General features: G+C 47.8%; 1 protein-coding gene across 5 annotated transcripts in view; it reads right to left on the reverse strand.

The window, feature by feature from the left end:
- The window catches only part of Usp49 (ubiquitin specific peptidase 49), a 73,455-nt gene that overhangs the window by 4,776 nt on the left and 56,671 nt on the right, over window positions 1-12,008 (reverse strand). For all 5 annotated transcript variants that reach the window (XM_036167606.1, XM_036167605.1, XM_036167604.1 and 2 more), the window contains 2 exons: window positions 5,443-6,817; window positions 3,447-3,651 (listed from right to left, as the gene is read on the reverse strand). In XM_036167606.1, the coding sequence (XP_036023499.1) occupies window positions 3,447-3,651; window positions 5,443-6,789 (1,552 nt within the window). In that variant the 5' untranslated portion in view covers window positions 6,790-6,817. The remainder of the gene's footprint in view (window positions 1-3,446; window positions 3,652-5,442; window positions 6,818-12,008) is intronic.

The raw sequence follows: 12,008 nt of genomic DNA on the forward strand, positions 1-12,008 counted from the left end.
ACTGTTTTTGTTTCCTTAAATGAAATTTCACAAAGAAAGATTCCTGGGGGCTGGAGAGATGGCTCAGCGGTTAAGAGCACTGATTGTTCTTCCAGAGGACCCAGGTTCAATTCCCAGCACCCACATGGCAGCTCACAACTGTCTGTAACTTCAGTGCAGGCAAAACACCAATGCACATGGAATAAAATAAATAAATTTTAAAAAAACAAAGATTCCGGACTCAGTTGGGATGGAGCAGTTTTGTCTCCATTCAGCCACCGTAAGGTCCAGAGAGGAAGAAGAGCGATCGATGGTCCTTACGCTTCACTGCTGAAGCCAGTCTTCTGCAGTGGGCACAGAGAAACCCTAATGCGGACTAGCCCAGAAAACTGCGTGTTCCCGCCTAATCTGTCACATCCAAAAGGATACAAAGTTATTACTTCCCCTTTGTTCTTTATAGGCCAAAAGCTTTGGCCAGGTGTGGTGGTACATACCTCTAATGACAGCATTCGGCAGGCAGAGGCAGGTGGATAGATCCCTGAGTTTGAGGCCAGCATAGTGGCCTGGTCTACATAGTGAAGTTCCAGGACAGCCAGGGCTATATAATAGACCCTGTTTCAAACAAACAAGCAAAAAACAAGAGCAAAAACACAGAAAATAAACCCTTTCCCACAAAACAAAAAAACAAAAAACAAAAAACAACCCAGCATATACTCCAAACAAAAATGCCACTGATCTGCAAGCCCTTTGCCCAAGGACAGATGGTTCCTGAAATGCTGGAGGTTATTGTTTATGGAAGATAACAAGCCCCATGTTTTCACTCCCCTAAACAATTTTGTGTGACCCACATGCACCGGATGTGCATAATCACATGTGGGCGGGAGGTTCACAGGCAGGAAATACGTCAGGATGTTTGCCTATCCTGACTGGACCTGATGGGAAATACAATGAATTGTGGATTTTCCTTCTAAAGCTACTGCAAACTGTGCTTCTGGGCCACTTCCCAGGAACCTGGGTATGGACCTGGCCAAAGCCCATTCACCTGGCCAGTATTTAATTAAAACTTGCTTCAAATTTGGCTTTAAACTGTGGTAATGGTCTTATTCTCAATTGGTGGGATTAACAGTTATATAACCCATAATTTTGTATTTGTTCATTTCTTTTTTTTTTTTTTTTTTTAAAGATTTATTTATTATGTATACAGTGTTCTGCCTGCATGTATCCCTGCAGGCCAGAAGAAGGCACCAGATCTCATTACAGATGGTTGTGAGCCACCACGTGGTTGCCGGGAATTGAACTCAGGACCTCTGGAAGAACAGCCATCCCTCTAGCCCGTATTTATTCATTTCTAAAGCTTTATATGTCATAAAATCCAGACACCAGAGTTGAGACATCGCTCAGCATTCAGAGTACTGGCTGCTCCTGCAAGACAACCCAGGTTTGGGTCCCAAGGCCCACATGACAGCTCACAACCAATTTGAGGAGAAGCCCTCTTCTGACTTCTAAAAGCATCCGGCACGAATGTGTACACAGGTGTACATACAAGGAGACAGACATCAGAATGAATCAGTCTCTGACACCATCACCAGATACGAGCTTCCATCTGTTTGCTGCACCGCTGTCTGCACGCTGGGCTAGCGGAAGCACTGTATGTCAGTATGGCGACACAGAGGGCCTGCACAGGTTGCCCATGTAACCACAGAAAGAGACCCAATTTAAATTACATAAATGCCACAAACTCTTCTTTGTGACTCTCTCTGAAATGCATGCTTTGCAAGCATGTGAAGAAAAAAAAATGGAAAATATCCATGCAGCTGCCATTCATCAAGTGCCATAAGATATGCTGCATTGGTTACATGTACCAATATCTTAAAAATCACATTTACTGGGTTGGAGAGATGGCTCAGAGGTTAAAAGCACCGACTGCTCTTCCAGAGGTCCTGAGTTCAATTTCCAGCAACCACATGGTGGCTCACAACCATCTGTAATGAGATCTGGTGCCCTCTTCTGTATACATAATAAATAAATCTTTTTTTTAAAAAAAAATCACATTTATTAAGCGGGGTGGTGGTGGTGCATGCCTTTAATCCAAGCACTCGGGAGGCAGAGCCAGGTGGATCTCTGTGAGTTCGAGGCCAGCCTGGGCTACAGAGCAAGATCCAGACAGGCACCAAAACTACACAAAGAAACCCTGTCTTGAAACCGCCCCCACCCCAAAAATCACATTGATTTCCTTATCTACTTATTTATAGTGTGTGTGTGTGTGTGTGTGTGTTTGTGTAGGTCACATGATACCTTGTGTGAGTCTGTTCTCTTTGTCAACCATGTAGGTCCTGGGAATCAAACTCAGGTCGTCAGGCTTGGTGGCAGTGCCTTTACCTGCTGAGCCATCCTGGCAGCCCCCAGATCTTTTGTCTGTGTATGTTATATGTGTATGGAGATGTTTGTGCTCATGTGCCTGTGGAGGCCAGCAAAATACTGTGGGTGTCATTCTCCAGTAGCCGTCCATGGTGGCTTTGGTTGTCTTAGTTGAGAAGGTCTCTCCCTGGCCTGGAACTTGTTAAGCAGGCTAGGCTGGTGGCCATCGAGTCCAGGGATTTCCATGGATATTCTTGTTAGTGATGGGGTTTAAAGGACACACCACCACACCTGACTCTGTGTTACGGGGCTCCCACCTCAGTTCCCACTTGCTTCCAAGAAAACCCTTTACAACTGAGGTCTCCCCAGCCCCATCATATCATTCTTTAGCATGAGTTTGAACAGACTTTAAATCTACAGACTCAGTACAAAACATACTTTCTCACCCTACAGCACTCAAATGGGGTATAGCACCTGAATTTAGACTACATAAGAACTGTTAGACTACGTGTGTGAATAGGAGCCCGGAAGCATTATGAATCTAAGTATTAACGCTCTCATAGCCTCTCTTTCAGAAACCACTTTCACACACTTCCCAAATAACTAAGGTCAGTCAGAAGGGTAAAAGGAGGCACAATTCTTTTTGGAGCCTATCCTGGAACTCGCTCTGTAGACCAGGCTGGCTTCAAACTCAGAGATCTGCTTGCCTCTGCCTCTCGAGTGCTGGGATTAAAGGCGTGTGTCACCATGCCTGGCGGAGGCACAATTCTTAGGCCATTGTTTTCAATGTTACAAAGTGTGTGTATGTAGGTGTGTGTGCTGTGGCAGTCAGCTCTCTCTACCCACCTCTGTGTAGGTTCTAGGGAGTGAACCCGGATCGCCAGGCTTGTGTGGCAAGCACCTTTACTCACTGAGCTGTCTCACTGGCCCAGGTCTGCTTTTAATATGTAAAGTCCACATTAGTTATTATAGAGACTCTGAGAAAAAGATCTCACAAAGAAGGGTTAGACCCACTTAGTGTCTCCATGTTTCTTCTGACTAAAGGGTCAAAGGCAGCTCCTTAGATTGAGTTCCAGTTGCAATCCCCGCCCTCTCCAAGCAGCACTCACTGTTACACTGGTCACAAGCGTAGATTCTCCCTTCCAGGGCCTCTGTCTCCGTGAACTTGGCTAGCATCTCAGTGAGCAGGCACTCTGTCTGATTCAAAGGGACAAACCCCTTCTCTATGCAGTGGTAGCGTTCAGGGAATTCCAGGGACAGATCCCAGAAGGGCTCAATGGTATTAGATTTATAATTGCATGATACACATGTAACCTGGAATGACAAGATTGGTTTGCAGATTATAGTTTTCATGCTTCCCACATACAACTGTGCTTGTTTAAGAGAAGATATATAAATTTACCAACCACTTCCCCCAAAAAGGTTAATAAGAACTTAAATAACTTTACTAAAGGCATTGGAGCATATTATGCATGGCTACATTTCAAAGCCTGCTGTGACTAACTGGTTGTAACTGAGGCCACCTCTGCTTCCTTCTAACCCTCTCTCCAATGAATGCTGCCTCAGTGGAGATAGCGAGTTACCTGGGAGGCGCTCAGGAACGGGCTGAGAACTGGCACATCTGTCTGCCTTGTTCACACTCAACTTCCTCTTTCACTTGGCCCCTCTATGCAGCAAATAGCTCTTTTTTTTCCTCCCTCCCTCCTTCCCTCCCTTCCTTTTCCCACCCTCTCTCCCTCCCTCCCTTCCTTTTCCCACCCTTCCTCCCTTCCCTTTCCCACCCTCTCTCCCTCCCTCCCTTCCTCCCTTCCCTTTCCCACCCTCCCTCCCTTCCTTTTCCCACCCTCCCTCCCTCCCTTACTTTTCCCACCTTCTCTCCCTCCCTCCCTTCCTTTTCCCACCCTCCCTCCCTCCCTTACTTTTCCCACCTTCTCTCCCTCCCTCCCTTCCTTTTCCCACCCTCCCTCCCTTTTCTTTTCCCACCCTTTCTCCCTCCCTTCCTTTTCCCACCCTTCCTCCCTTCCCTTTCCCACCCTCTCTCCCTCCCTCCCTTCCTCCCTTCCCTTTCCCACCCTCCCTCCCTTCCTTTTCCCACCCTCCCTCCCTCCCTTACTTTTCCCACCTTCTCTCCCTCCCTCCCTTCCTTTTCCCTCCCTCCCTCCCTTCCTTTTCCCACCCTCCCTCCCTCCCTTCCTTTCCCCCCCACCCCCCATTCTTACTTTTATTTTCCTTTGACATAGAGTCTCACTGTGTATTCCCTGCTGGCCTAGAACTCATTACATAGCCCAGGTGGCCTTGAAATCTGGTTTCTCTTGCCTCAGCCTCTCAAGTGATGGGGTGACGACACATGTCACCGCCATACCTACAGTATCCCATCTGCAGCACCTCAAAATGGTTAGACTTACTCTCTACCATAATATTCTGGGATGCTGTCCCACATGCAGAAAGGTGGGAGAGAGGCCTGTTTTCCTTCCTAGCCTACTCATCAGTCTTGACAATCTTAATAACTGAGGCACAAAAATCTCTGCAACTCAGTGTGGACAGCCCATGTTGTCCACTCTTTATTTCTGAAAATCTACACTAATTCTCTCTGTGCATATTTTTATGATGCTTGGGAATCCTTGCTCAGGTCTCGACGTGGTCTTGATCCTGAGAATGAAAGGTACTGAGGACATGGAGTCTGGAATCAGGCACTGGAAAGGCTGAGGCAGGAGGATGGGAAGTTTACTAGCATCCTCAGCTTCATAGTTAAAGCACACTGGGCTACTGGGGACATACTCTGGGGAGTGAAGGGAGTTATGGGCAGCGGGAAGGAGGCTCGCCTGGTCTGCGGCATGCTCCCCACTACTCCTTTGAATAAAGGAATTTGGAAGCAGTGTTCTACACAAACTGTTCAGTTTTGTAAACTGGACTGATTAAAGGTCTGGACAGCAAGAACACCCAAGTTCACCTACATGATCACCAGTGTCCAGTGTCAGGTACAAACAACCATTTTGAAACATGCAGAGTCACAGAAAATACTGGCTATACTAATTAGCCCAGGGATCTGGAAGCCCAAACTTCCACCCAAGCTTCCCACCTTGCTTTGGGTAGGTACACACCTACCTGACTGAGCAGCTGCCCATGAAATATGGTGTTCACCACTTTTAAGACCTGTTTGGTGAGCTTCCTCTGGGAGAAGGGGATGAGGATCCGGCGCGTGGAGCCCTCGGACTCAAGTTCCTGCTGCACCTTGTGCAGCAGCTCGCAGAGAAATTCCTGTGCGTCCTGCTGGTCGTAGCCACGGAAGGCGGGAATGAGGCTCCACACCGAGTGAAGCATGGCAAAGGGCGACACCAGCGCCCACTTCCCAGACCACATGACTCGGAAGAGGGTGTGCAGTTCGTGGCAGAGGGAAATGTGCTTTGAGCTGGGTTCCTTGTTCTGAATGAGCTCCAGGCTCCTGCTGATGGAGGCTCCGCTGTTCCAGCAGAGGCCCTGGGGTTCACACCCCTGGGCCTGGTCGCTCCTTACTGACAACTCGCCAGCAGAGCTGCTGACTGGCCGACCAGAGAGCTGAGCCTTCCCATTGGTTGCTTGGGGAAACAGGTGTTCGGAGGTGGAAGGGTCGAGGTTAAGGAAACATTCCCGGAACTTCTGGAGGTGGCTGAGCACCTGGAGGATGGAGTTCATGTAGCAGGTGTTGCCCAAGTTGCGTAGGCCGGTGACACCCGGGGCCACCGCCGGCTGACGGCGCGGCTTGAGGGCAGCCGCGGGCGCGCGCCGGGAGGTAGCGAGGGTAGCCGGGCGCACGGCCACGGGCCCGGGCGCGTGCAGGAGCAGGCGTGCACTCTTCCGCGGCGGCGCGCTGGCCAGCTCCTCCAGCAGCCGCCGCTTGACCTCGCGCCGCCGCTGCCGCGCCGCTTCCTTCTTGCGCTCCAGCGCCTCCTCCCGCCGCCGCTGCTCCAGCTGCGCGCGGCCCCTGGAGCTCTTCTCGAACCACAGCCGCAGCGTCTTGGCCAGCAAGCGCTGGCGCCGGTACCACAGAGCCGTGAGCATCTGCGGCTGTCCCTGAGGAGTGCGCTGCGGCAGGACCACGTCCTCGCCTGCAGCCGTGGACCGCAGCGTCCGCCCACGCCTCGCGGGCTGGTCCTGCTTCTGGCCTTGAACCGCCAGGAGGGAGCTTCTCAGCAGCTTCAGGTCCCCCTCGGGGTTGTCATTGAGCACGTAGTCCTTGCACAGGTAACAGAACACGTAGAGATCCCGGACCTCCATGGCCAGCGGGTGTCCGGTCTCCTCAAAGTGTTTCCGTGCATGGTCTTCAATGTAGCGGCCGCAGGCCACATGGGAGCACTTCAAGCAGGCCCATGCAGACTCTGTGGTGGAGCATTCCAGACAGCACCATTTCTGGGGGTTCAGGATGGAGTGGTCCTGGGCGAGCCGTAACCGCCCTACATGTTTGCATCTATCCATGTTTTAGCACAGTCGCCACTCTCTTAATCTGGCATCACGAAGCCCCCAAAAGGGAAAGAAAAAAAAAAAAAGAATTTCAGCAAAATATTTCCCCAGAATAAAGGGTTGCAATTGGCATTTCTGTGCAACACTTACTAGTTTTTAATTCAAAATTTGTTCTTTTGAAAGTCAAAAGTGGTATTTCAAGTCCCACTAGGAGAGAGACAAAAGCCTCAAAACAAAACCAACCCGACCACCTTAGATCCGTTTCAGTGTATTCCAAAGCAAAGGTACAGAATAGGGAAAAGACAAGAAAAACAAAGTCAGATGACACCTGAGGAGGCAGAGCCTGAGCCTCAATTTAAGTACCGTTTTAGAAGCTAGCCTTTCTGAAGAGAACATATTTTTGTAAAGAATGGCAAAAGTCTCACATCTTTACTGAAAAGTAAATACACAAATGAATCTGACAGGACAAGAGGAGGTGTGGCTATTGGGACCACAGTGCTTAAGCTAAAGACACAGACACAGAAGCAAGCTTGCTGCCCTTCCGTTTTGAGACTTACTCTGTAGCCCAGGCTGGCCCAAATTGGTGGTAATCCTCCTGCCCCAGCAAACAAGTGTTAGGATTACTAATCCCTAACATTGTCTTCTTGTTGTTGTTTGTGTCTCTTGTTTGTTTGGTTTTGAGACAGCGTCTCACTATGTAGCCCTGGCTGGCCTGGAGCTCATATGGAGCCCAGGCTGGCCTGGAACTCACAGAGATCTACCTTCTCTGCACCCCCAGTACTGGGATCACAAGTGTGCACCACCCATGTCTGGCTTTTAATGTTCTTCATAAAGGAAATATAGTAGGCAACTTCTCCAAAGGAATTAAGCTGAATGAATATTTTAAAAATGTCTTATTCTTTGGAAACCTTAAGTTTTCCCAGGATTAAAAATATCCTAAAGGTGCCAAATGGTGGTCCCCACACTGGGGAGGCAGAGGTAGGTGAATCTCTGAGTTTGAGGACAGCCTGGTCTACAGAGTAAGTTCTAGGACAGCCAGAACTACACAGAGAAACCCTGTGTGTGTTGGGCGGGGGTAGATCCTACAGGAAGTTCCCTAAATTCTCAAGCTATTTACTTATTTTTTTTTTAATCTTTTTAAGACTTATTTATTTATTATGTATACAGAAGAGGGCACCAGATCTCATTACAGATGGTTGTGAGCCACCATGTGGTTGCTGGGAATTGAACTCAGGACCTCTGGAAGAGCAGTCAGTGCTCTTAACCTCTGAGCCACCTCTCCAGCACGATTTATTTATTTATGCTTATTTATTTATACTTATTTACTTTTGAAACAGGGTCTTGCTCTTATGTAGTTCTGGGTGTCCAGGAACTATCCTAATCAAGGTAATGGTTTCCCTTTGAGTCCTCGATTCTACTGCATTGTTTTTCTAATCATTACTCATTCTTACTGCCATTATTTCCTACTGATTTACAGCTATGTGCCCTTTATCATTTCTCTAGATGTGTCTGTTCATTCTGACTAGGCATAACCTTCTTTAGAGAGGAGTTCATGTGTATTTGTTTCCCTCCCTTGTAAGGCCAAGACCTGAGTGTTCAACTATAGTATAGGTTGGACAGTATTATGAGAATGGCTCTCTCCAGGGCTGGGGCATAGCTCCGCCAGAGCACACGACTAATTCTCAACGCGAGCGTGGAAGAGAGTTATTCTCCCACTTTGGACCAGTCCTGAAATCAGCATTTTGGGGCACGTCCAAATTACAGCGCACCTAACTGAAAACCGAAGGGTGAGAGATGAACGGCACTCAGCGGCAGTGCAAGTCGGACACTGCTGATGGTGCGCTCAGACCAACCACTGGGGACACAACCCATGAAGAATGAAAGGGGAAACAGAATACAGCAGGAAACTGGTAAGTTTCCGCTTTTCAAATTCTAGTCCCTGAACTCCCAGCAGCATCAGATTTCCCTAGGCTCCTAGCCACCACTTTCTACTTCCGACCTGATGAGTCAGGACCTATAGAGGGCCTACATATCCATTTGAAACCAACTCCAGGGATGCATGTCTCACACACAAAGCCCTATAAACACTGCCTTAACTCAACAAATTAGAGATGAAGAACTCAGAAACCAGTGAAGAATTCCTTTTTCCAAAGCCCCTCCCACCTCCCCAAAGGCAGGGTCTCATTATGCAGCCTTGGCTGGCCTGGCACTTGCAGTGTAGAGCAGGCTGGCCTCAAACTCCCATAGATCGGTGTGCCTCTGCCTTCTGAGTGCTGGGGTTAAAGCCGTGCCCACCATACCTGGCTATTTCTAAATCCTTCCACTCAGACCAACACTGCCTGCAATGACAAACTATTCCCTCTCTTGCTTCCCAATACAGCAGTGACTACCAAGCACGTGAAATGTGCCTAATGGCATTGAAAGACTGCACTTTGTTTTTTTTTTTTTTTTCTTTTCCTGGAGACAACAGGATTTCTCTGTGCAGCCCTGGCTGTCCTGGAACTCAGTCTGTAGATCAGGCTGGCCTTGAACTCATAGATCTGCCTGCCTCTGCCTCCCATGCTGGGATTAAAAGAGTGCACCACCACTGCCTGCCCAGCAGGACTGAACTTTTTTTTTTTAAATAAGGTTTATTTATTTATTTATTTATTTTGAGCTGAGGATTGAACCCAGGGCCTTGCACTTGCTAGGCAAGCGCTCTACCACTGAGCTAAATCCCCAACCCTAAGATTTATTTATTTATTATGTACACAGAGGAGGGTGCCAGATCTCATTACAGATGGTTGTGAGCCATCATGTAGGTGCTGGGTATTGAACTCAGGACCTCGGGAAGAGCAGTCAGTACTCTTAACCCCTGAGCCATCTCTCCAGCCCAGGACTAAACTTTTAACTCCATTAATTTTAGATAGTCACGAGAAGCTGAGCATGGTGTCTCGTGCCTTTAATGCCAGCACTTGGGAGACCCTGTCTTAAAACACCAAACAACAACAACAACCAAACAGTCACATCTGGCTAGTGACTACAGTCTGTGATAACACAGGCTTAACCACACCAGGACAGGCTGAGTCGAGGCTTTTGGCTTCATATGGGAATGGCTTCCTCTCAAAATATCCTGATGCCCAGCAAATGCCCATTTTGCCCTGGTGTGTCTTCAGGAAGTTAGCTGCCACCAAATCTGATGCCATGAAACACAGCACCAGAAGACTGATGTCTTCTAAACCCAGCTCCTGGGCTAACATGAAATGGAGAAACAATAGCAGGCCCCAACCAAACAACCACACTGTCTCTGTGGAGACGTGCTGAAGGAAAAGGCGCTCTGAAAACCTTACCTCCTGATCTCACAGTCTGTAAACTGCTGATCGGACACATCTTTTCCTGCTCAGCTTTTCCTCATTATACATCTTTAGTGGCGACTCACGGCCCGCCACACGACCGAGTGCACACAACAGGGAAACACTGGGCCACTCGGCAGCACACCTCAGCGAGGCAGACTAGCTTCTCGAAAGGACGACGTTCCTAGGGTGAAAGGAAAACACCCCCTTGTCCAGTGTGAGGTTGAAAGGAGCACATCTCAGTTGTGTGACTCTCCAACAGGCTCTGAAGACCACCTGAGCTCAGAACAGGCCCTAACCTACTAACAGGAAGGGCAACTCTACTTTGTATTTTTCTGACACATACATCTTCCTCTTCATACTCCCAAAGGCCACAATAATTCTAAATATTCACTAGACACATACATCACCCAGTGACAGGTACTCGATACTCCAAACAGATGAACCTGAGTGTAACAGTGTCTCAGCAGCTCTGCATTATCGAGGAGATCAACTACTTTATTTATAAAAGCCCTGCACACCCTGCATTCATGTGTATATGTGAAAGGAAAGCCAGCAAGTATTAGCTTTTTTTTTTGGTTTTTCAAGACAGGGTTTCTCTGTAGCTTTGGAGCCTGTCCTGGACTAGCTCTGTAGACCAGGCTGGCCTCGAATTCACAGAGATCTACCTGCCTCTGCCTCCTGAGTGCTGGGATTACAGGTATGTGCCACCACCGCCCGGCAGCATTTGATTTTTTAATCATCACAGTTTGTTTGTTTGTTTGTTTATTTATTTTTAAGGCAGGGTCTCACTCCTAGTTCAGGCTGTCCTTGAACTCACAGCAATCTTTCTGCCTCAGCCTCTCAAGTGCTAGATGTCCTAGTTAGGGCTAATATTGTTGTGATGAAACACCATGACCAAAAGCAATTTGGAAAGGGTTTATTTCACTTACACTTCTGGGTAACAGTCCATCACTGTGGGAAGTCAGGGCAGGAACTCAAACAGGGCAGGAACCTGGAGGCAGGAGCTGATGCAGAGGCCATGGAGGGGTGCTGCTTACTGGCTTGCTCCTCCAGGACCACCTGACCAGGGATGACATCACCAACAATGGATTGGCCTGTTGGGTCCTCACACATCAGTTACTAATTAAGAAAATGCCCTACAGGTTTGCCTGCGGCCTGATCTTATGGAGGCATTTTCTCAACTGAGGCTTCTTCCTCTCTGATGACTCTAGCTGTGTCAGATTGATGTAAAACTAGCCAGCATATGGGATTATAGGCATAAGACACAATCCCACCACCTCATTTTATTTAAAAAAAAAAAAAAAAAACTGAAGTAAAGCCTGTAGGTTTAGTTGAGTGCTCTGCTTAGCAGTCATGATGCTCTAGATTCAGTATCCTCAGTCACCATGGAGGGAGAGGAAGCCAAAAGCTAAAGCAGCTGGGTATAAAAGCAGAATCAATGCTTTAAATGATTCCCACAATTAACTACCCCTAAGTGTCAAATAGAATGTTAGCAAAACCTCAACCATTGCCTTTTGTTCTGATGAGAAACTTCTAGACTTATTACATGATTTTAAAATGGTTAAAGATTTATTTTATTTTTAATTTTATGTATGTGTAAATGACTATGGAGGCTAGAAGAGGAAGCTGGAGGCCCTGGAGCTGGAATCCTATCTGTTGAGAGGTGCCAGATGCAGGTACTGGGGACTTAACTTGGAACCTCTGGAAAAGCAGGAAGCACTCTCAACCACTAAGCCATCTCTCCAAGAAATGATGAACATTTATAAATTATCATTGTTTAAAAAACAAGACAAAAGGGGTTGGGGATTTAGCTCAGTGGTAGAGCGCTTGCCTAGCAAACACAAGGCCCTGGGTTCAGCTCTGGGGGAAAAAAAAGGGGGGGGGAAACCCTAAATGAAA

Source organism: Onychomys torridus, chromosome 18 (assembly GCF_903995425.1).
Source record: "Onychomys torridus chromosome 18, mOncTor1.1, whole genome shotgun sequence".
In the NCBI taxonomy this organism is placed as follows: domain Eukaryota; kingdom Metazoa; phylum Chordata; class Mammalia; order Rodentia; family Cricetidae; genus Onychomys; species Onychomys torridus.